This window comes from Salmo trutta, chromosome 5 (assembly GCF_901001165.1).
Source record: "Salmo trutta chromosome 5, fSalTru1.1, whole genome shotgun sequence".
Classification (NCBI taxonomy): Eukaryota; Metazoa; Chordata; class Actinopteri; order Salmoniformes; family Salmonidae; genus Salmo; species Salmo trutta.
In genome coordinates, this window is record NC_042961.1 from 8,793,809 (window position 1) to 8,819,261 (window position 25,453).

Genomic DNA, 25,453 nt, shown 5'->3' on the forward strand with positions numbered 1-25,453 from the left:
TGGCATCAATCAATCAAATGTTACAGTCGAAGCATGTCATTACATTTTTCCGGTGAGATTCAGCCACTTGCGAATTGAAGGGAAATTATGAAAACACAGAGAGACGAAAGATAAATTATTTTATCATTGTTATTTCATTATTGGTCAAATATTTTAGGGAAACCTGGCTTCCATTGACGTCCACGAATACACGCCACTGCTACACGCTACTCAACGTTGTTGTATTCCATAATTGTCTTTCAGTTCTAGTGCATACTTTTATTTTGAAATCTGTTACAGTGCCTATGGTACCTTTATTTAGAAATAAGTGGTGGAACGGAAGTCGTTGCTTAGCGACAACTAAAAGCGTCTGATACGTGTGAATTTGCAGTTGCTTGCGGCTTAATTTTGTTTTATATATTTTAATTAGAAAAAAATATATATTTTTTATATATATATATATATAGCTAGCTATGCCACCAAAAAGACAAGGGCCTCTGCAAACAGTGCAAAGAGTGACGGATGATATCAAAAGACAGGTGAGCCAGCTAGCGTTAGCTAGCTAACTTGAGTGCAATGCTTTGCTTGGTTGCAGTCATCCTAGGCTACGATCCATCATAAATGTGATACATGTGTTTTACTTTCCATAGGTTGACAGTCTGATAAAAGATGCACGGCTGTCGGATGGGTCAGGGCGCACAGAGGCATATCAGAGGTAGCTAACGTAGCTACACCCTTCACTTATTCAAATCTGCTAAACGTTAGTCATAGCTAGCTAGCTGCTAACTTATGGATATTATAACTAGCTAACTTAAAACGTTGCCTTTTCTTCCAGCCGATGCATACATCTACAAAACTTAGTGGAGGAGACAACCAGGAAGCTCAATAAGTTAACCAAGGTAACGTTATGTATATACAGCATTTATTAATCTAGCTAGCTAGCTACATTCTTCCCCCCCATTCATTTTCATCGTTGTTTTGTCTTTCAAATGCTGCTCCATACTTTTGTTGTTTTAGCTAGCTACTATACTTAGCTATACATTTTTCATCTGCTCCGCACTAAAGGCCGACGAGCCAGCCCCAGTGGGGAATTACGACCAGAGGAAGAGGGAGGAGGAAAGCCGTTTGCGGGGGATTGAGGAGAAGCTTCTGGTCCTAGTCCTGGAGCTCTCTCCGCCTCAGAAAAGCGAGGGAGGGTGAGGAGCATAGCAATATTTCTTAATAAACACGTTCAAGACTATAGTCCTTGTGATTGCGTAATATTGTCTACATTCATGATCCATGACTTGTGATGATGGTTTCTGTCTCCCAGGCCTCATAGGTGAGTTGTAGGCCCTTTGTTCAAAACAGACTTGCCTGGCTTCTGCTAGTGTTTGGAGGTTGTTATCAACCGCCTAGCTATGTGTTAAATTAAGACAAGTTCTTGAAACTGCCAGTGTCCAAAGAGAAAGACCATCTGCCCATTTTTTCCCCCCCAGGTCATCCCAAGCCCAGGAAGATGAAGAGGAGGAAGACAGTGAGGAAGACAGTGAGGAAGAGGAGAGTGAAGAGGAGAGTGTAGAAGATGAGGAAGAGGATGATGATGATGATGAGGAAGATGTAGTTACAAAGACCATGGAACAAATCCCAGAGTCAGGCACTGCCACGTATATGGTCATCAGTGTCTTTAAAGGAGAGCAGGAAGGCGATCTTACCATTCAGGTCAAAATACTGCTCAGACAAATTCACACTAGCATACAAAGATCATATCCTGACTGTTTGTCATAATGTAGTTAAACAGTGGTGATATTTTTTGCTTATCTTTTCAGATGGGTGAGGTCCTGACGATTCTCAGTAAAAATGAGGATGGCTGGTGGCTTGCGCAGGACTCAAAGGGCAATAAGGGACTAGTCCCCAAAACCTACTTGAAGGTACCATCAAGTTGACCAATTCTTTGATGTTGATTGCTGTAATTCTAATTACAACAAACACATATCATTTTATGAATGTTGTTTGTATGTTTCAGAGATATTCAGACCATGATGATGAGGAGGATGATGAGGAAGCATCAGAGGATGAGGAGCTTGAGTCCAAAAGGAAGCAGAGGTGAGGTTCTCTTCATAACCACTAGATGGCAATGTTCACAAATGAAGACTGTCACTCCCTGAACAAAAGTATTGTGAATTTTTCTGACTGCTAGACAATCAAGTTTGTTGTTGTTGTTCTGTAATTGATAACGCATACATTTCCAGTGCTGATGATGGTATTCTAGTGTTCCCAATGACTGTCACAGTGAATATCTTCTCACATTTACAGCTCAAACTGGGACAGTGTGAGGAGAGCCATCACTGAGGTAAGAGGAGCTCGTGGTGGACCAGTTCAACTAGATTCTAAAACATCATCTACTACTTGTGTGTGTGTATGTACATTTGTGTGTGTCTATTCCTGTGTGAAATTATTTTCAGATTGATGCTACTGATGTTCTGTCAGCCATGGGTGCCATCCCTGCTGGGTTCAGGTCATCCACCCTCTCTAAACTACTAGATGAAGGTAAGTCTCTGAGCTTAGATCAGCATTGTCTCACAGAGGCATGACATTCTGCCGGAACAGAAAGACTCGCCTGATCAACAAAAAATGCCTGTAGATAGTTCTCCTGAATAATATTTAATCACGTATCATCAGCTTGTGTACTGTGGGCCAGATTGGATGTCATTGATAAAGAACACCTGCATCATCTTTTAGTACCCTGTGTTCTGATGTACCATTATCTTCATCAAATACCCACATTTACTCTAACCCTCTTTGCTACACACACACACACACACCGCTAATATGTCACAGCAGGCATGCATGCACACAAAGACATAGACATTTTCTGCCATGTTGGTCACCCACCCCAGAGGCTGTATGCTTTTCATGCTCTGCATAATTATTCAATAGTTGTACGGTTTGTACAGTCAAACAAAGGAATAGATAGTGGACAGGGTCACACCCATGTTCCCTCCAAGCTGCGTGCGTCAGCGGCCGTGCACTTCCTCCAGGACTGCCGTGCAGAAGAAATGCCAAGAGGTTAATCTTCACTGAGTTCACCCCATTAATTTGCACTATATAGATCGTTTTTTCTGCCCCTTTTCAATGCAACAAACCAAAACAAATCCAACTTTGCAAGATTGAGTCTGATTTTGTTGTAGGCAGAGCCAGAGTGCAAAGGAGTAGAATTCTATTGGCGGCCTTTCAATCACCCGCGAGTGAATTAGTTTTTCAGATCAGAGCGCAGTGCACATTTGTTGATATTCTTTGCTAGTTAGCGAGTTATTAGCCCCGTTAGAAATAAGTAGAGGTCAGCAATGGGGAGTTACTGCTTCCTACAAGAGAACAAAACCTGTAGGCTACATTTCAAGCTGTCTTTGAAAAGCCAGTCAGGTAAAAAGCTTATGTCTTAATTAAAGGGTCAGTGTTGTATTTTGAGACAGGCTTGAATATGCAAATAAGCCAATAGGCAGAGGGGTAGCCTACATTGTCTAATTATCTGTATTGTAATAAGAATTACTTTTATTTTGTAAAGTGGTTTCTTGAATCATACAACACAATACAATGCAATTTACGGTCGCCTATTTATCCCATGTTATTACAGACCAAGTAAATAATCATGAATTAATGTCAACTTTTTAAAAGTCTCATGCGATGTAGGCCTGCATTGAACACCACATATAGGCTACTGTAGGCTATATCATAGAAATCAAAAGCTATTTCAATGTGAAAATGTTATGGGATTTTGTCCATTGGTTTTGTTGGCAGGCCTACAGTACATTATGCTTAGATATCCATAATAGCCTATTGGCTACTGTCTAAAACTGTAAGGGTATAGCCTCAGTGTTCACTGTAAATGGACGCCGGAAGTTGCACAAAATTCTCACAACGTTGAAGTTTCCGCTCATAAGACCTAGAATTTGCTTGTATGTTTTCATATGGGCCTGTGGCCTGTGTGTTTTACAGGGAATACCTACAGAGCAAGTCACTACATCCAGCCAGAGTTGAGCCAATCGAAACTGTCCTTCAAAGACCTCTTCCGGGACCCAGACACTGGAAAAGTAAGCATTTATACTGAGATGACATTAAAGCAGTTATGGCCAACTTGCAAAGGTCACATCACACAAATAGGTCCTCCTTCAGCTTGATGTATGTTGGGGGTGTGGCAGTCATGACATTTTGTCAGCCGGTGATTGTCAAACAAATAACTGCTGGTGTCATGGTAATTGACCGTTAATTAACATAAACACATTTAGCATCTCCTGGCTTCCACACAGCCTATAAGCCACTGATGCAGACCTTTGGAACATCTACATTTTAAAAAGTCTAAGAAATCCATTTAATATATCCTACACCTTCACAATAAATCAATTACTTATTTTAGTTAGACTATTTTCTTCATATCATGTTTCTTTAGACTATTTACATTTACGTCATTTAGCAGACGCTCTTATCCAGAGCGACTTACAAATTGGTGCATTCACCTTATGATATCCAGTGGAACAACCACTTTACAATAGTACATCTATATCTTTTTTTGGGGGGGGGTTAGAGGGATTACTATATCCTATCCCAGATATTCCTTAAAGAGGTGGGGTTTCAGGTGTCTACGGAAGGTGGTGATTGACTCCGCTGTCCTGGCGTCGTGAGGGAGCTTTTTCCACCATTGGGGTGCCAGAGCAGCGAAGAGTTTTGACTGGGCTGAGCGGGAACTGTGCTTCCGCAGAGGTAGGGGGGCCAGCAGGCCAGAGGTGGATGAACGCAGTGCCCTTGTTTGGGTGTAGGGCCTGATCAGAGCCTGAAGGTACGGAGGTGCCGTTCCCCTCACAGCTCCGTAGGCAAGCACCATGGTCTTGTAGCAGATGCGAGCTTCAACTGGAAGCCAGTGGAGTGTGCGGAGGAGCGGGGTGACGTGAGAGTACTTGGGAAGGTTGAAAACCAGACGGGCTGCGGCATTCTGGATGAGTTGTAGGGGTTTAATGGCACAGGCAGGGAGCCCCGCCAACAGGGAGTTGCAGTAATCCAGACGGGAGATGACAAGTGCCTGGATTAGGACCTGCGCCGCTTCCTGTGTAAGGCAGGGTCGTACTCTGCGAATGTTGTATAGCATGAACCTACAGGATCGGGTCACCGCCTTGATGTTAGCGGAGAACGACAGGGTGTTGTCCAGGGTCACGCCGAGGCTCTTAGCACTCTGGGAGGAGGACACAATGGAGTTGTCCACCGTGATGGCGAGATCATGGAAAGGGCAGTCCTTCCCCGGGACGAAGAGCAGCTCCGTCTTGCCGAGGTTCAGCTTGAGGTGGTGATCCGTCATCCATACTGATATGTCTGCCAGAGATGCTTTTCGCCACCTGGTTATCAGAAGGGGGAAAGGAGAAGATGAATTGTGTGTCATCTGCGTAACAATGATAGGAGAGACCATGTGAGGATATGACAGAGCCAAGTGAGTTGGTGTATAGCGAGAATAGGAGAGGGCCTAGAACTGAGCCCTGGGGGACACCAGTGGTGAGAGCACGTGGTGCGGAGACGGATTCTCGCCACGCCACCTGGTAGGAGCGACCTGTCAGGTAGGACGCAATCCAAGAGTGAGCCGCGCCGGAGATACCCAACTCGGAGAGGGTGGAGAGGAGGATCTGATGGTTCACAGTATCAAAAGCAGCAGATAGGTTTAGAAGGATGAGAGCAGAGGAGAGAGAGTTAGCTTTAGCAGTGCGGAGAGCCTCCGTGACACAGAGAAGAGCAGTCTCAGTTGAATGACCAGCCTTGAAACCTGACTGATTTGGATCGAGAAGGTCATTCTGAGAGAGATAGCAGGAGAGCTGGCCAAGGACGGCACGTTCAAGAGTTTTGGAGAGAAAAGAAAGAAGGGATACTGGTCTGTAGTTGTTGACATCGGAGGGATCGAGTGTAGGTTTTTTCAGAAGGGGTGCAACTCTCGCTCTCATGAAGATGGAAGGGACGTAGCCAGCGGTCAAGGATGAGTTGATGAGCGAGGTGAGGCAAGGGAGAAGGTCTCCGGAAATGGTCTGGAGAAGAGAGGAGGGGATAGGGTCAAGCGGGCAGGTTGTTGGGCGGCCGGCCGTCACAAGACGCATCATCTGGAGAGAGAGGGGAGAAAGAGGTCAACGCGTAGGGTAGGGCAATGTGAGCAGGACCAGCGGTGTCATTTGACTTAACAAACGAGGATTGGATGTCGTCGACCTTCTTTTCAAAATGGTTGACGAAGTCATCCGCAGAGAGGGAGGAGGGGGAGGGGAGGAGGATTCAGGAGGGAGGAGAAGGTGGCAAAGAGCTTCCTAGGGTTAGAGGCAGATGCTTGGAAGTTAGAGTGGTAGAAAGTGGTTTTAGCAGCAGAAACAGAGGAGGAAAATGTAGAGAGGATGGAGTGAAAAGATGCCAGGTCCGCAGGGAGGCTAGTTTTCCTCCATTTCCGCTCGGCTGCCCGGAGCCCTGTTCTGTGAGCTCGCAATGAGTCGTCAAGCCACGGAGCAGGAGGGGAGGGGAGGACCGAGCCGGTCGGGAGGATAGGGGACATAGAGAGTCAAAGGATGCAGAAAGGGAGGAGAGGAGGGTTGAGGAGGCAGAATCAGGAGATTGGTTGGAGAAGGATTGAGCAGAGGGAAGAGATGATAGGATGGAAGAGGAGAGAGTAGCAGGAGAGAGAGAGCGAAGGTTGCGACGGCGCAATACCATCTGAGTAGGGGCAGAGTGAGTCGTGTTGGAGGAGAGCGAGAGGGAAAAGGATACAAGGTAGTGATCGGAGACTTGGAGGGGAGTTGCAGTGAGATTAGTAGAAGAGGTCAAGCGTATTGCCTGCCTTGTGAGTAGGGGGGATGGTGAGAGGGTGAGGTCAAAAGAGGAGAGGAGTGGAAAGAAGGAGGCAGAGAGAAATGAGTCAAAGGTAGACATAGGGAGGTTAAAGTCACCCAGAACTGTGAAAGGTGAGCCATCCTCAGGAAAGGAACTTATCAAGGCGTCAAGCTCATTGATGAACTCTCCAAGGGAACCTGTAGGGCGATAAATGGTAAGGATGTTAAGCTTGAATGGGCTAGTGATTGTGACAGCATGAAATTCAAATGAGGAGATAGACAGATGGGTCAGGGGAGAAAGAGAGAATGTCCACTTGGGAGAGATGAGGATTCCAGTGCCACCACCCCGCTGACCAGATGCTCTCGGGGTGTGCGAGAACACGTGGACAGACGAGGATAGAGCGGTAGGAGTAGCAGTGTTTTCTGTGGTAATCCATGTTTCCGTCAGCGCCAAGAAGTCGAGGGACTGGAGGGTAGCATAGGCTGAGATGAACTCTGCCTTGTTGGCCGCAGACCGGCAGTTCCAGAGGCTGCCGGAGACCTGGAACTCCACGTGGGTCGTGCGCGCTGGGACCACCAGGTTAGAGTGGCAGCGGCCACGCGATGTGAAGCGTTTGTATGGTCTGTGCAGAGAGGAGAGAACAGGGATAGACCGACACATAGTTGATAGGCTACAGGAGAGGCTACGCTAATGCAAAGGAGATTGGCATGAAAAATTAACTAAACAACTGGGGAAGCGAGAGAGCAGGGCCTCCCTCACTAACAATTCACTGAAACACTAAAACGCTAAAATATAACTTTTCTAGCTACCACTAGAAATTAAAATTGATGTAAACTACAGTGGTTCAATGTTTCCAGGAATAGAACAGAACTGCATACTCTGAGTTGTCCTTATGTTAGGCCCTAATAAGGCTATGTCATATGGCTGTGGGCTACACAAATTCACTTAGCAAAGAAGACGCTGGAGAGGAGAAGCAAGTTTGGGGTGTCAAATATTTAATAGGGAACGGATATAGAACGAGACAGGACAGCGTCAGCACACGGGTAATACAGAGCTGGGGAACTGACAAATATATGGGAGGTAATAAACAGGTGATGAGTGAGTCCAGGTGAGTCAATAACGCTGAAGCGCGTGACGAGGGATGGCAGGTGCGCGTAATAGATGATGGCAGGAGTGCATGATGCAGGGCAGCCTGGCGCCTTCGAGCGCCAGGGGGAAAGAGCGGGAGCAGGTGTAACAGGTACTGTACTTTGAGACAGTTGTGGGATGTCATAGATCCCAAATGAATACAACCACTCACATCAATTTTTTTTTAGAAGCAATGAGCCTGATGCAACAAATCAGAGCATTGAGGTTAAAATGTTGATGAACTATTAGGCTATTTCTTCACATGATAAGCACAGCAATGCGCACGCGGCATTCGGCTATAAGCACAGATGTTCCAAAATTCAATCAATTAGCGGAAAAACACTAATCTCAAAAGTGATTGTAACTTGAACCAAACTTGAAACACGTGCCGCCTATGTATGCCAGTTAGGCTCTACACTGGTTGTAAAGTGGATTGTGCTTAATTTTAAGAAGTTATTTCGCCACTTTAGTTGTAATACAAACCTTATAAAAACATATAGGCCTATGGGCTAGGCTACATTAGCTGTGCGACATTGATTTGAAAAGGTTGGGGTGAAAAAGGCATGCACTGTTTCTTGCCCTACTGCACACGCTGGGCATCATTCCCAAGTGATAATACATCATTCACAAGTGATAATACATCATTCACATGTAATAGGCTAAAATTGTAGACCCATCAGACTATTCTTGATTTAATGTTGTCTTTACGTATACTAAATAATATATGTGTGACATTAGTTTGTATTTAGAATGGACCATGAGAAAATACATGGGGGAAAAAATAAATGTCAACTACGCACTTAAATACCAGCCAGGTAGGCTATACTCCTGTTGTAAAGAGAAGCAATGTGCTTAATATTAGGAACGTTGAGAAATAAACATAGTAGGCCTAGCCTATAGAAAACTGATGGGATCCTCCTCTTTTTAATAGAGGCCTTCAAAACTCTGTTTTCTTATGCAATTGCATAGCCTATAGAAATGTTGCACAACATGAGCTCATGGGCTCTCATTAAGTGTTTGATTTGATTTTCTAAAACATTTGCATTGATGTCAGAGTGATTTAGAGGGACAATAGAGTGCTGAGTACCAACAGTTAGCAAGTTTGGTAGGTTACTGTTAAAAAAAGAAAAATGCTATTGCAACCTCTTTGCAATAAGGAATTGAGACCAAAAGCTCAAGAGAAGTTTCAAGTGTTTAATACCAAGGATACAGTCAGCTGAGTGCATACATTTAGAAAGTTCACAAAACATCTTATACTTGTCCCTCCTTTTGGTCACCACCCTCTTGTTGGTGTCACCTCCCCAGCTATACATTTCATGACCCAAATGAGTTTCCCTCCTTTCCCCTGTGGAATGTCCATGGTCCTCTCTTTGTTTAGCCAGATGCCCATCTTCTGTTCTGGGCCTGACCCTGCTCTCTGACCCTAGGCAATTTCCTCTTATCTGATTAGGTCAACTGTTCTAAATGAGCATACACACAGTTTCATGTCCTAAACTCCATTAATACTCACAGTAATCATTCACCAAACAGGATATAAACTAACTACAGTTTAACTTGAAATATGTTACATTTTAATAGAATCCATCACTACTAACGACCATCAGCAGCATCAGAGCTTGGAGAAGCCTAGGTACGCGACTAAACGGTCACGTGGAATTTGACTGCGGTCATGACGCGTGAGCGCCGGTGTGGCGGTAATGCGGTCACTGTAACAGCCCTCGTGTCAGTTATTGTGTGTGTGTTGGTGACAATTGTTATTTGTGTGTGCTGTTTCGTTTGACTTAACCATTGTGAGTCAGGGCTTTATCTTCATTAGGATGGTGTAGGCATGACTATTGTGCATGTATTAGAAGTAAGAAGGAACCCTCTCGTCCCCCATAGGTTCGTCAGAGGACAGCGAGGACGTCCCTCACTCTGACTCTGTGGAGCTGCAAGAGTATCCCCACCCCAGGGGTCGGAGTTCAAGTTCTCAGTCGGCACATCCGCCTCTGCGCTTTCGACGGTACTCAGGTGGGATACCTCTACCCTGCCATGCTCACCCATGATGCCTTTTGACTGGATTGTGTCTTTCTACACTCTTCTCTGCCCAACATTTGTTCCTTTCAACATACCTAGCTCTTTTTAAGTAATGTCAGTGAGGCTGTTGTGAATGTTGTGAGTGAGGGTCAATAATTTCATTGTTGACCGTCTACTCTTTTTAGGTTCTTAGTAACATCCACACCATCCGAGCCACTTGCAATGCAAACAACGTCAAGACCTGGTCCTTTTCTCCCCGGGTACTACATCATTTAGACATCACTGAACACTCAAGCTATTGAAATGGAGCAGAGCGTACCATGCTGTATAGTCTGAATGTATTTCTGTAAAGCTAAAAGTTTAGTTTAAATGCTTGTTTGGGTTCGTTTCGCAGATGACTGGGAATCTACCCAGCCTTTTGGATGGGGACTGTTTTCTGAGGTGCAACTCGGACGCTCCTGAGCTGGGAATATTATTTGAACTTGGCGTCACATACATCCGAAATGTAAGCGTTTCTTATACCATTCCTGAGAAAGACTACTCAAGTCTACGTTGTCTCTCAATGCACTAGCCATGTCTGTAGACTAACCCCTTTAGCTGTTATTTCTCCAACGGTGTACTATGAAGACGGTTAATTATAAGCAGTTTCTATTACATGATTTTCAAATGATTCTTATTTGCATTGATTAATATTGAGCTTTTGCTCTCCAGTCTACAGGCGAGAGAGGAGACCTGAGCTGTGGCTGGGCCTTCCTGAAGCTCTTTGACACCAACGGAGCACCTGTCCCACACAGGTACTGTACTGCTCCTTTGTTGGCCTAGCGCCACAAAGTCTCGCAGTTCGACGTCGCCATCAACCCAGATGCCCTAAGAGATATCAAAATCTGATTTCATAGATCGGGTTACGTACTGTAGTGTACATGAGGGTGTCGTAGAACACGAAGGTAATCTAGTCAGATTGGTGTTGCCCTGTTTCACCTGTGCTGATGATCAGATACAGAGAACACCAGACTGCTTTTCCTACAGTAGTACAGTACAGTATGTGTTGCAGTAGCTGTTTGTCACTAATGAGGAATTCTCTCGGGCCGATGTCGTTCCGTCTCATTTCTCCCCAACAGATCTGTTCTGAAGCCAAAAATGACTCGCAGCCCAGTGTCGTCATCAACACATGCAGTATGTCAGAAAAGATTTCATAATCTGGGAGTGAATCTCATGCCTCTGTCTGTCTGTCTCTGTCTGTGTCTCTGTTCGTAGGACCTATGAATTGCTTGTGCATGGAGGCACACCGTATGAAAAGGACATAGAGGTGGATCCGTCTTTAACAAGAGGAGGTATGAACGCGCAAAAAGTGCATGTTAATTACAGGTTAATAAATAAAGTTGTATTGAATTGAGAGGTCATTATTACTAATGTTATGTTGAGAATACGAGTTTCTGAGGTTCTCATCGTCCCTGTGATCTCTCTCTGGTCCCAGCCACAGGAACAGGCATGTTCCAGCAGATGATGTTGTCCAGGAAACTCCCTAAACTCTTCCTCAAACTGAAATCGCCAAACGTTCGCACAAGATCACAGCTGAGGTGAGTGTGGATTTTGGAATCGAAGCTACAGCACTTCTTGTCACATAGCTAGCTACAGGAACATCAAAACTACTAACTCCTCTCCCTGCTTTGTCAGTGCTCTTCCAGACACTCTAGTGGGCAGTCTCTCCAGTATACACCTGCTGGTTCTACACAGACAACTACTGGCAGATATTCTGCTTATGGACAGGGCTACCATGCAGAATGCAGGTAACACATGCACGCACGCACGCACACTCCCACATACTCATGGATAGGGATAATGGGTTGACTGTATATGATATGTTGGATACAGCATCACCACCATTGATCAGGTCACATACTTAGTGTACATGATTGTGTCTTCCACGTAGAACAGAGTCCGGTTTCCCAATAGCGATCAAACATAGGCTTACGAGTGTTTTTAACGATGCGTCGTTCCTATAATGGCCAAAACAGCACGCAGAGAGAACGTTGGAGCACGTGCTGATACTGATAGGATCGAAAGAAAGGCAGAGCTGCTCTCTGATCAGCTTTCTCCATTCATACTGATGATGGATCAGCACCTAGAGATCAGCTCTTCATCTAACTATGTGTTCTCTCATAGTCCAAGAGCATCTGGTCGTCGTGGTGGTGGCACAGGGCTACTCATTTCTCCTAATTGGAGATTTTTCCCCCCTCCCTAACTCACCTGTCCTCATTTGAATTCCATGCTGTCACTGTCACTCCTCCACTCAAGCTTAACATTGTTGTCATCTATCACCCACCAGGTGCTCTTAAAGAGTTCCTCAATGAGCTTGACACCTTGATGAACTAATTTCCTGACAATGGTTCACCACTCTTTGTACTTGGCGACTTCAACCTCCTGACATCTGCCTTCGTTTAATTTCTTTCCAACTTTCTTTCCCCTCCTTGCCTCTTTTGACATCACCCTTTCCCAATCCTTTCCAACTCACAAGGCAGGCAATACTCTTGATCTCATCTTTACCAGAGGCTGTTTGCCTACTAATCTCACTGCAGTTCCCCTTCAGGTCTCTGATCACGACTTTGTTTCCTTTTCTGTCTCCCTCTCCTCCAACCCTAACCACTCAGCCCCTACCCAGATGGTCTCCCTCTCCTCCAACCCTAACCACTCAGCCCCTACCCAGATGGTCTCCCTCGCCTCCAACCCTAGACACTCAGCCTCTACCCAGATGGTCTCCCTCTCCTCCAACCCTAACCACTCAGCCCCTACCCAGATGGTCTCCCTCTCCTCCAACCCTAACCACTCAGTCTCTACCCAGATGGTCTCCCTCTCCTCCAACCCTAACCACTCAGCCCCTACCCAGATGGTCTCCCTCTCCTCCAACCCTAACCACTCAGCCTCTACCCAGATGGTCTCCCTCTCCTCCAACCCTAACCACTCAGCCCCTACCCAGATGGTCTCCCTCTCCTCCAACCCTAACCACTCAGCCCCTACCCAGATGGTCTCCCTCTCCTCCAACCCTAACCACTCAGCCCCTACCCAGATGGTCTCCCTCTCCTCCAACCCTAACCACTCAGCCTCTACCCAGATGGTCTCCCTCTCCTCCAACCCTAACCACTCAGCCCCTACCCAGATGGTCTCCCTCTCCTCCAACCCTAACCACTCAGCCCCTACCCAGATGGTCTCCCTCTCCTCCAACCCTAACCACTCAGCCCCTACCCAGATGGTCTCCCTCTCCTCCAACCCTAACCACTCAGCCCCTACCCAGATGGTCTCCCTCTCCTCCAACCCTAGCCACTCAGCCCCTACCCAGATGGTCTCCCTCTCCTCCAACCCTAACCACTCAGCCTCTACCCAGATGGTCTCCCTCTCCTCCAACCCTAACCACTCAGCCCCTACCCAGATGGTCTCCCTCTCCTCCAACCCTAGACACTCAGCCCCTACCCAGATGGTCTCCCTCTCCTCCAACCCTACCCACTCAGCCTCTACCCAGATGGTCTCCCTCTCCTCCAACCCTAACCACTCAGCTCCTACCCAGATGGTCTCCCTCTCCTCCAACCCTAGACACTCAGCCCTACCCAGATGGTCTCCCTCTCCTCCAACCCTACCCACTCAGCCCCTACCCAGATGGTCTCCCTCTCCTCCAACCCTAACCACTCAGCCCCTACCCAGATGGTCTCCCTCTCCTCCAACCCTACCCACTCAGCCCCTACCCAGATGGTCTCCCTCTCCTCCAACCCTAACCACTCAGCCCCTACCCAGATGGTCTCCCTCTCCTCCAACCCTAACCACTCAGCCCCTACCCAGATGGTCTCCCTCTCCTCCAACCCTAACCACTCTGCCCCTACCCAGATGGTCTCCCTCTCCTCCAACCCTACCCACTCAGCCCCTACCCAGATGGTCTCCCTCTCCTCCAACCCTACCCACTCAGCCCCTACCCAGATGGTCTCCCTCTCCTCCAACCCTACCCACTCAGCCCCTACCCAGATGGTCTCCCTCTCCTCCAACCCTAGACACTCAGCCCCTACCCAGATGGTCTCCCTCTCCTCCAACCCTACCCACTCAGCCCCTACCCAGATGGTCTCCCTCTCCTCCAACCCTACCCACTCAGCCCCTACCCAGCTGGTCTCCCTCTCCTCCAACCCTAGACACTCAGCCCCTACCCAGATGGTCTCCCTCTCCTCCAACCCTACCCACTCAGCCCCTACCCAGCTGGTCTCCCTCTCCTCCAACCCTACCCACTCAGCCCCTACCCAGATGGTCTCCCTCTCCTCCAACCCTAGACACTCAGCCCCTACCCAGATGGTCTCCCTCTCCTCCAACCCTACCCACTCAGCCCCTACCCAGATGGTCTCCCTCTCCTCCAACCCTACCCACTCAGCCCCTACCCAGCTGGTCTCCCTCTCCTCCAACCCTAGACACTCAGCCCCTACCCAGATGGTCATGTGCCGTCGCAATCTTCACTCTCTCTCTCCCACTACTCACTCCTCTTCTATCCTATCATCTCTTCCTTCTGTTAAATCATTCTGTCTCCTGGTTCTGCCTCTTCAACCCTAGTCTCATCCTATGACTCGCACTGTCGCCTTTCCTCCCGGTCCGGCATGGTCCTGCCTGCTCATACCTCTCCATCAGGGTTGACAACTCCACGGTGTTCCCTCCCAGAGTGCAAAGAACCTTGTTGTTTTCTGCAAACATCAAAGCAGTGACTCGTTTATGCTCTACATCAAATCCCTTCAAATTATTCAGAACACCACAGCACGCCTGGTGTTCAACATTTTCAAGTTCTCCCATGTCACCCCGGTCCTCTGCACACTCCACTGGCTTCCAATCAAGGCTCGCATCCAATACGAGACCATGGTAACTGCCTACAGAGCCTCTCCCTACCTTCAGGTTATGATCAAACCCAGCACCCCAAACCAAGCACTCCGTTCGGCCACCTCTGGTCTCTTGGCCTTCCTACCCCTACGGGAAGGCAGCTCCCCCTTAGGCCCATCTTTTATTTCCTGGCACCCCAATAGTGGAACCAGCTTCTCCCTGAAGCTAGGACAGCAGAGTCCCTACCCATCTCCCGAAAACATCTAAAACCCTACCTCTTCAAAGAGTATCTTAAATAATCCCACCACACCCCCTTTTCACCCGAACCGAAATATTACCACCTATATGGCTGCAAATATTGAGACGGCTTATTCTAATGCTTACCAATAACAATGCACTAAATCACAGATTGCACATCATTGCGCACATTTTTACACATCATGAAATATATTGAGGAAAAGATAAGACTGTAGCCTATTGGAAAAATAGAAGTCAATTGATTGAACAAAATTGATTTCAATATAATTAATATATAAACTGTGCCTGCAGAAAGTATTCATACCCCTTGACTTATTCCACATTTTGTTGTTACTGCCTAAATTCAAAATGGATTAAATAGTTTTTTTTCTCACCCATCTACACACTACCCCATAATGACAAAGTGGAAACATGTTTTTAAAAACATTTAATATCTGATTTACATGAGTATTCACACCCCTGAGTCAATACTTTGTAGAAGCACTTTTGGCGGCGATTCCAGCTGATTACAGCTGAGTCTGTAATACCTACATGTTTTCCTGACCCAGTCTATAATACCCACATGTTTCAAGCAAACCACCGTAGTCCCTGTGCCCAAGACTACCACCCCGTAGCATTCACATCTGTAGCTATGCTTTGAAAGGCTGGTCATGGCTCACATCAACACCATCATCCTAGACATCCTGGACCCACTCCAATTCACATACCGCCCCAACAGATCCACAGATTGCGCAATCTCTATTGCACTCCACACTGCCCTTTCCCACCTGGACAAATGGAACACCTATATGAGAATGCTGTTCATTGACTACAGCTCTGTATTCAACACCATAGTGCCCTCTGAGCTCTTCACTTAGCTAAGGACCCTGGGACGGAACACTTCCCTCTGCAGCTGGATCCTGGACTTCCTGACGGCAAACCCCAGGTGGTGAGTGTAGGCAACAACACCTCCGCCACGCTGACCCTCAACACGGGGTCCCTTCAGGGGTGCGTGCTCAGTCTCCTCCTGTACTCCCTGTTCACCCACGACTGTGTGGCCACGCACGATTCCAACACCATCATTAAGTTTGCCAACGACACGATGGTAGTAGGCCTGATCACCTACGACGATGAGACCGCCTATAGGGAGGAAGTCAGAGACCTGGCAGTGTGGTGCAAGGACAACAACCTCTCCCTCAACGTAAGCAAGACTAAGGAGCTTATCGTGGACTATAGGAAACTGAGGGCCGAACACGCCCCCATTCACATTGACAGGGCTGTAGTGAAGTGGATTGGGAGATTCAAGTTCCTTGGTATCCACATCACTAAGGCCCTATCATGGTCCAAAAACACCAATCGTGAAAAGGGCACAAAAGCGCCTCTTCCCCCTCAATAGGCTGAAAAGGTTTGGCATGAACCCTCAGGGCCTCAAAATGTTCTACAGTTGCACCATTGAGAGCATCTTGACTAGCTGCATCATCGCTTTGTATAGCAACTGCTCTGCATACGAACGCAAGACACTACAGAGGGTAGTGCGTACGGCCCAGTACATCGCTCCCTGCCGTCGAGAGAGGAAGCGAAAGAGAGCCAGCTATATTTCGCGGTATATATTTTTTTCACTTATTTAGCTAGCATCAAATGCTGCAAGCTAGTTTGGCCTACCCAAACACCCGGCTCAAACAGAGAGGGATGCTATATTAGATAGCTGGCTATGGCTATCCAACACTGGAACTCTTCCAAGTAAGGTAAGATTTTGTTTTATTAATTTATTGCCACCGGGACCCACCGGTATAACTGCTAAACTGCTTGCTGCTGACTGTACACTACTGCAGTGGTTCCCAACCTTTTTTGGTTATTGTACCATCAACAGAATTTTGCTCTGCACGGAGTACTCCTGAAGTACCCCCTCATGTGCATTTTACCAGTAAGCCTATGATCTCATGCGTCTTCTCAAGTACCCCCTGTGGATAGGCCAAGTTACCCGAGGAGTCCTAGTACTTCTGGTTGGGAACCCTGCTGTACTGCATAATTGTAGCGGGTTTACTAACACGTTAGTTCTAGTAGCTATGTTGACTATGACCTGACAACGATGTAAGCTGTGTGTAGCGGTTATGATATGAAGGTTTGGTTTGGAAATGTTTTTTTTTTGCCTGGTCACAGACAGCTGATGTGTTGTACACTGAAGTCCACAAGCGAATGGAAAAGGTGAGATAGATAGATGCAAGAAGGAATTATATATATACAACAAGCTGTTTGTATGTGGCTGCTATGAAAGTTAACTGTGTTTGCGTGTAATCAGGAGTGTATTCATTGCGCCAATTCTGTTGAAAACGTTTCTTAAACGGAAGCGAACAAAACGGGGATAAACATACCTGAATTTGTCCAATAGAAACTCTCGTTTGTAACTGGACTAATGTGCACCTACGTTGTAAACTTTCATTCATTGGCAACCTCATGATGGGTACAGGGAAAATTTGAGTATCATGTAGTAGCCTAAACCTATCGATGTTACATTGAGCTGGGTGACTGGATTATGATTGACAGTCATCCAATATGCCATGTTCATAATTATTTAAAAACAAGAAATCATCCTCCTTCATCTTAAACGGCACCGACTGCCGCTGATACACACACACACTACATATTTCAGTTGTTTGTCATTATGTAGAATAAGGCTGTAACATAACAATGTGGAAGAAGTCAAGGGGTCTGAATGCTTTCCGAATGCACTGTATTCCCTCTATTACCTCAACTACCTCATACCCCTGCACATTGACTCTGTACCGGTACTCCTTGTATATATAGCCTTGTTTTTGTTTTTATTGTGTTACTATGTCTTTTTTATTCAGCAAATATTTGTCTTACTTTTTAACTCTGCATTGTTGCCGAATAGAACTGGTGTAAAGTCTACACCGGTTCTATTCGGCGCATGTGACCAATACAATTTTATTTGAGTCTTTGTGGGTAATTCTCTAAGAGCTTTCCACACCTGGATTGTACAATATTTGGTCATTATTATTATAATATATATTTTAAGCTCTGTCATGTTGATCCTTGCTAGACAACCATTTTCAAGTCTTGCCATAGCTTTTCAAGTCAAAACTGTAACTAGGTCACTCAGGTACATTCAATATGGTCTTGGTAAGCAACTCCAGTGTATATTTGGCCTTGTGTTTTAAGTTATTGTCCTGCTGAAAGGTCAATTTGTCTCTTAAGTGTCTGTTGGAAAACAGAATAATACAGCCAACTCCATGGTAGTGGTACTCAGTGACGTGTTGGATTTGCACCAAGCATAACGCTTTGTATTCAGGACAAAAATGTAAATTCTTTGCCACATTGTTTTTACAGTATTACTTAAGTGTCTGGTTAAAAACAGGATGCATATTTTGGACTATTTTAATTCTGTACAGGCTTCCTTCTTTTCACTCTGTCATTTAGGTTAGTATTGTGGAGTAACTACAATGTTGTTGATCCATCCTCAGTTTTGTCATATCACAACCATTCAACTCTAACTCTTTTAAAATCACTGGGCCTCATTGTGAAATCCCTAAGCAATTTCCTTCCTCTCTGGCAACTGAGTTAGGAAAGACGCCTGTATCTTTGTAGCGACTGGGTGTATTGATACATCATCCAAAGGCCTAATTGATAACTTCACCACGCTCAAAGGTATTTTCACTGTCTGCTTTTTTACTGTCTGCTTTTTTATATTTTTACACATCTACCAATTGGTGCCCTTCTTTGCAAGGCATTGAAAAACACCCTGTTCGTTGTGGTTGAATCTATGCTTGAAATTCACTACTCGATTAAGGGATGTTACAGATCATTTTATGTATTGGGTAAAGAGATGGGGTAGTCATATTTTTTGTTGTTGCTACCATGCAACTTATTATGCGATTTCTTAAACACATTTTTACTCGTGAACTAATTTAGGCTTGCCATAAAATAAAGGGGTTGAATACTTATTTATTGACATTTCAGCTTTACATGTTTTATTAATTTAAAAAACGTTATACAAAAACAATTCCGCTTTGACATGATGGGGTATTATGTGTAGATCTGTGACAGAAGATTTAAATTGAATCCATTTTAAATTCAGGCTGTAACACAACAAAATGTGGAAAAAGTCAAGTGGTGTGAATACTTTCTGAAGGCACTGTATAGGCCCATGTAGCCTATTTATCTTTTTATGCAAGTCATCTTTCGGTTTTCATTTGAAGCATTTTTTATCCTTCAATTGTTTGTAGCAATTGTAAAGGTCACAGACAGACAGACAATCTCTCACTGTTGCCTTCTGTTATAGACCCCCCTCAGCCCCCAGCTGTCCTCTGGACACCATATGTGAATTGATTGCATCCCATCTATCTTCACAGTTCGTTCTGTTAGGTGACCTAAACTGGGATATGCTTAACACCCCGGCAGTCCTACAATCTAAACTAGATGCCCTCAATCTCACACAAATTATCAAGGAACCCACAAGGTACAACCCTAAATCCGTAAACATGGGCACCCTCATAGATATTATCCTGACGAACTTGCCCTCCAAATACACCTCTGCTGTTTTCAATCCGGATCTCAGCGATCACTGCCTCATTGCCTGCATCTGCTATGGATCCGCGGTCAAACGACCACCCCTCATCACTGTCAAATGCTCCCTAAAATACTTCTGCAAGCAGGCCTTTCTAATCGACCTGGCCTCATCCCTTCAGGATATTGACCTAGTCCCCGCAGTCGAGGATGCCTGGTCGTTCTTTTAAAGTAATTTCCTCACCATCTTAAATAAGCATGCCCCTTTCAAAAAAATGTTGAACTAAGAACAGATATAGCCCTTGGTTCACTCCAGACCTGACTGCCCTCGACCAGCACAAAAACATCCTGTGGCGGACTGCAATGGCATCGAATAGTCCCCGCGATATGCAACTGTTCAGGGAAGTCAGGAACCAATACACGCAGTCAGTCAGGAAAGCAAAGGCTAGCTTTTTCAAACAGAAATTTGCATCCTGTAGCTCTAACTTCAAAAAGTTTTGGGACACTGTAAAGTCCATGGAGAATAAAAGCACCTCCCAGCTGCCAACTGCACTGAGGCTACGTAACACTGTCACTACCGATAAATCCACGATAATCGAGAATTTCAATAAGCATTTCTCTACGGCTGGCCATGCTTTCCTCCTGGCTACCCCAACTTCGGCCAACAGCTTCGCACCCCCCGCAGCTACTTGCCCAAGCCTCCGCAGCTTTTCCTTCACCCAAATCCAGATAGCAGATGTTCTGAAAGAGCTGCAAAACCTGGACAAATCAGCTGGGCTAGACAATCTGGACCCTCTCTTTCTAAAATTATCTGCCGCCATTGTTGCAACCCCTATTACCTGTCTGTTCAACCTCTCTTTCGTATCGTCCGAGATCCCTAAAGATTGGAAAGCTGCCATGGTCATTCTCCTCTTCAAAGGGGGTGACACTCTAGACCCAAACTGTTACAGACTTATATCCATCCTGCCCTGCCTTTCTAAAGTCTTCGAAAGCCAAGTCAATAAACAGATCACTGAACATTTCGAATCCCGCTGTACCTTCTGTGCTGTGCAATCCGGTTTTCGAGCTGGTCACGGGTGCACCTCAGCCACGCTCAAGGTACTAAACGATTTCATAACCGCCATCGATAAAAGACAGTACTGTGCAGCCGTCTTCATCGACCTGGCCAAGGCTTTCGACTCTGTCAATCACCGTATTCTTATCGGCAGACTCAACAGCTTTGGTTTCTCAAATGACTGCCTTGCCTGGTTCACCAACTACTTCTCAGACAGAGTTCAGTGTGTCAAATCGGAGGGCCTGTTGTCCGGACCTCTGGCAGTCTCTATGGGGGTACCACAGGGTTCAATTCTCGGGCCGACACTTTTCTCTGTATATATCAACGATGTCGCTCTTGCTGCGGGTGACTCCCTGATCCACCTCTACGCAGACGACACCATTCTGTATACATCTGGCCCTTCTTTGGATAATGTGTTAACTAACCTCCAAACGAGCTTCAATGCCACACAACACTCCTTCCATGGCCTCCAACTGCTCTTAAACGCTAGTAAAACTAAATGCATGCTTTTCAACCATTCGCTGCCCGCACCCGCCCGCCCGACTAGCATCACTCTGGACGGTTCCGACTTAGAATATGTTGACAACTACAAATACCTAGGTGTCTGGCTAGACTGTAAACTCTCCTTCCAGACTCATATTAAACATCTCCAATCCAAAATTAAATCTAGAATCGGCTTCCTATTTTGCAACAAAGCCTCCTTCACTCACGCCGCCAAACATACCCTCGTAAAACTGACTATCCTACCGATCCTCGACTTCGGCAATGTCATCTACAAAATAGCCTCCAACATCCTACTCTACAAACTGGATCCAGTCTGTCACAGTGCCATCCGTTTTGTCACCAAAGCCCCATACACCACCCACCACTGCGACCTGTATGCTCTCGTCGGCTGGCCCTCGCTACATGTTCGTTGCCAGACCCACTGGTTCCGGGTCATCTATATGTCTTTGCTAGGTAAAGCTCCACCTTATCTCAGCTCACTGGTCACGATAACAACACCCACCCGTTGCACGCGCTCCAGCAGGTATCTCACTGGTCATGCCCAAAGCCAACACCTGCTTTGGCCGCCTTTCCTTCCAGTTCTCTGCTGCCAATGACTGGAACGAATTGTAAAAATTGCTGAAGCTGGAGACTTATATTTCCCTCACTAAATTTAAACATCAGCTATCTGAGCAGCTAACAGATCGCTGCAGCTGTACATAGCCCATCTGTAAATAGCCCATCCAATCTACCTACCTCGTCCCCATATTGTTTTTATTTACTTTTCTGTTCTTTTGCACACCAGTATTTCTACTTGCACATCATTGTCTGCACATCTATCACTCCAGTGTTAATTTGCTAAATTGTAATTACTCCGCTACTACGGCCTATTTATTGCCTAACCTCCTCATGCCGTTTGCACACACTGTATATAGACTTTCTTTTTTTCTATTGTGTTATTGACTGTATGCTTGTTTATTCCATGTGTAACTCTGTGTTGTTGTTTGTGTCGCACTGCTTTGCTTTATCTTGGCCAGGTCGCAGTTGTAAATGAGAACTTGTTCTCAACTAGCCTACCTGGTTAAATAAAGGACTTGTTCTCAACTGGCCTACCTGGTTAAATAAAGGACTTGTTCTCAACTAGCCTACCTGGTTAAATAAAGGAGAAATAAAAAATAAACATCTTGATTCTACGTTGAGCGTACAAAACATTAAGAACTCTTTCCATGACAGACTGACCAGGTGAATCCAGGTGAAAGATAAGATCCCTTATTGATTTCACCTGTTAAACACACTTTGATTTTATTTATCCTTTTTTTAACGAGGCAAGTAAGTTAAGAACAAATTCTTATTTACAATATCGGCCAAATCCGGACAACGCTGGGCCAATTGTGCATTGACTAGAATACAGTATATACATATGAAAAGAGTAAAACAGTATGCAAACATGATTAAAGTGACCAGTGTTCCATTATTAAAGTGACCAGTGATTCCATGTCTATGTACATAGGGCAGCAGCCTCGAAGGTGCAGGGATGAGTAACCGGGTGGTAGCCAGCTAGTGACAGTGACTAAGTTCAAGGCAGGGTACTGGGTGGAGCCAATCAGTGTAGATGAATTGGAGGAGACAGGTTAAAGAATGATTTCTAAGCCTTGAGACAACTGAGACATGGATTGTATATGTGTGTCATTCAGAGGGTGAATGGGCAAGACAAAAGATTGATGTGCCTTTGAACGGAGTATGGTAGTAGGTGCCAGGCGAACCGGTTTGTGTGTGTCAAGAACTGTAACGCTGCTGGGTTTTTTCACATTCAACAGTTTCCCGTGTGTTTCAAGAATGGTCCACCACCCAAAGGGTATCCAGCTAACTTGACACAACTGTGGGAAGCATTGAAGTCAACATGGGCCAGCATCCCCGTTGAATGCTTTCGACACCTTGTAGAGCCCATGCCCCGAAGACTTGAGGCTGTTCTGTGGGTAAAAGGGGGTGCAACTCAATATTAGGAAAGTGTTCCTAATGTTTTATACATTCAGTGTATGTTTAACTCAGATCTTCTGTGTATTTTGAATGACATTTTAATTAACCTTTATTTAACTAGACAAGTCAGTTAAGAACAAATTCTTATTTACAATGACGGCCTACCCCGGCAAAACCCTCCCCTAACCCAGATGACGCTGGGCCAATTGTGCGCTGCCCTATGGGACTCCCGATCACGGCTGGTTGTGATACAGTCCGGGATCAAACCAGGGTCTGTAGTGACGCCTCTAGCACTGCGATGCAGTGCCTTAGACCTCTGTGCCACTTGGGAGCAGTGTATAAAGTGACACTTAGCTGTTCTGCGAGTGGTCTGAGGCAGTTGGTAAATGACAAGCGTTTTCAAGTTCAACTTTAGTAACGATGGTTTTGGGAAACAGATCAGAGATTTAACGATGCTCCTATGAAGGTTCTAACAATGAATTTAGCCTTAAGATGCTTTTGGGGAACCGGGCCCAGGAAGGTAATCTAGTCAGATTGGTGTTGCCCCTGTTTCACCTGTGTTGATGATCAGATACAGAGAACACCAGACTGCTTTTCCTACAGTAGTACAGTACAGTATGTGTTGCAGTAGCTGTTTGTCACTAACGAGGAATTCTCTCGGGCCGTTGTCACTCCCCAACAGATCTGATCTGTAGTCCTCTGCTGGCCACCTTCCCTGAGATCGTGGACCAATCGGACCTGCTGGATGCCCTGAGGGTAAATTCCGTTGCCGGATCGAGGCTAGCTCATCTCACCACCCCCTGAAAACCCAATGCAATTCAGACCCTATTTTCAGGAATCAGTGGGCTCTTTTATAGACTTATTAGCTAGCTACAGTGTATTTACTATAATGTTGCATCATCCCCCTGACTGAATTGTTTTTCTGTTCAGAAGTCTTGGTTGGAGGCTGAGAGCAATATGAAGAGATCTGAAAAGGTAAGCAAATCCTTAGAGCAGAACTTTCTGAACATTCAGACACCGATTAAGCCTAATCCTGGACCGAAGTATTTTTGATTGAGATTCTCCATTTTAAAGTGCTTTTTAGTGTGCACGAAACCGGCCCTTACGTATTTTTCTGGTGGTTGAGGAATTGTGAAGCTATTTTTTGTGGCACTGCTGAACTGGCTTGTTCTGTGGGTATGTGTTTTGTGTGATGGTGGATTTACGTGTGTGTGTGTGGGTTTTTCAGAGGGACCTACCGCTGCTGAAGAGGAAGTTTGTGAGGGTATACATGGACAACATGTATCCTCTCCTCTACTCGGCTGACCTGCCCCCTCCTCGCTGGGCTGATGAGATGGTGGAGAACCAGCGGGCACGAGTCATCTTCAACGGTTCCCTGGAACCATTCCACACACACACCCCCGACAGCCCCCCTCGCCACCAAGCCTTTGACATCTCACAGCTCACCTATGACCTCCTCTGCATGGCCCAATAGCAACTGCATAAATCCGTCTGTTTCCAGAGTTATTTATTAGAAATTATAAACTGGGTGGTTCCAGCCCTGAATGCTGATTGGCTGACAGCTGTGCTGTGGTTATGACAGAACCGTTGGTAACCAGTTTATAATAGCAATAAGGCACCTCGGGGGGTTGTGGTATATGGCCAATATACCACGGCTAAGGGCTGTATACAGGCACTCCACGTTGCGCCGTGCTTAAGAAAAGCATATTGGCCATATGCCACATCCCCTCTGGCATATTGCTTAGTTATATGTCACTATTTAGTTTTTGTATTTTTCTATATTTATAAAAAACTATAATAGATGACATTGCTCGTCACCCTTTATTTTTTACTCAGATGTTTAAAATACAGTCCCAGAAAGGAACAGAGCTTTGTGTAGAGTGCATTATTGCAAACATCTACTAAGAAGTAATGGCGTTTACACACACACACACACACACACACACACACACACACACACACACACACACACACACACACACACACACCTTCACTCTTATGAAACTATAATATCTAATGTACTGTATGGACCTGGTGTAAGAGCCTGGTAATAGAAGTGATATAATGAGATTAGGCACGACAGGCTGTGATATTCACTCACATTGATATGGTTAGGTAAATAGTTGGCTCCAAGAAAAGTACAAACATTTCCCATTGTGCAGTTGCTCTGGAATGTGTGGTGATACCTGATGCAAGACATTTCACATAAGGCATTATGAACAGTTATATTATGTGTGGGTGGGATTATAAGGTGTGGATTTGTTTTCTTTCCTTGGGAAATTTAGGCCCACAGTCTAACCCTTTGCCAGGCCTAGCTGAGTAAGAGGTAATTACGACAAGTGAGATGCAAACCTCTCCCTCTTAGTCACAATGGTGTACAAAGCAAAAGGAAAAACA

The 25,453-nt window shown here is 45.6% G+C and overlaps 1 protein-coding gene across 1 annotated transcript; it reads left to right on the forward strand.

Moving 5' to 3' along the window:
• Positions 1-306: 306 nt before the first annotated feature.
• nphp1 (nephronophthisis 1) lies at positions 307-24,863 on the forward strand. Its single transcript, XM_029752418.1, has 20 exons — positions 307-518; positions 630-694; positions 815-878; positions 1,045-1,175; positions 1,458-1,680; positions 1,788-1,889; positions 1,985-2,064; positions 2,275-2,311; positions 2,424-2,508; positions 3,955-4,049; positions 9,811-9,939; positions 10,131-10,205; positions 10,340-10,450; positions 10,657-10,739; positions 11,200-11,276; positions 11,420-11,522; positions 11,620-11,732; positions 23,739-23,812; positions 23,987-24,031; positions 24,285-24,863. Exons 1-20 carry the CDS (start codon positions 453-455, stop codon positions 24,528-24,530), a joined length of 2,004 nt encoding a protein of 667 aa, XP_029608278.1. The 5' UTR covers positions 307-452; the 3' UTR covers positions 24,531-24,863.
• The last annotated feature ends 590 nt before the right edge of the window (positions 24,864-25,453 follow it).

Coding starts and splice junctions, on each gene's coding strand:
- nphp1 (XM_029752418.1), top strand. CDS start 453: ATGCCACCAAAAAGACAAGGGCCTCTGCAAACAGTGCAAAGAGTGACG. Junction 10,206..10,339: donor CCTGGTCCTTTTCTCCCCGG/GTACTACATCAT, acceptor TTCGTTTCGCAG/ATGACTGGGAATCTACCCAG. Junction 10,451..10,656: donor GCGTCACATACATCCGAAAT/GTAAGCGTTTCT, acceptor TTTGCTCTCCAG/TCTACAGGCGAGAGAGGAGA.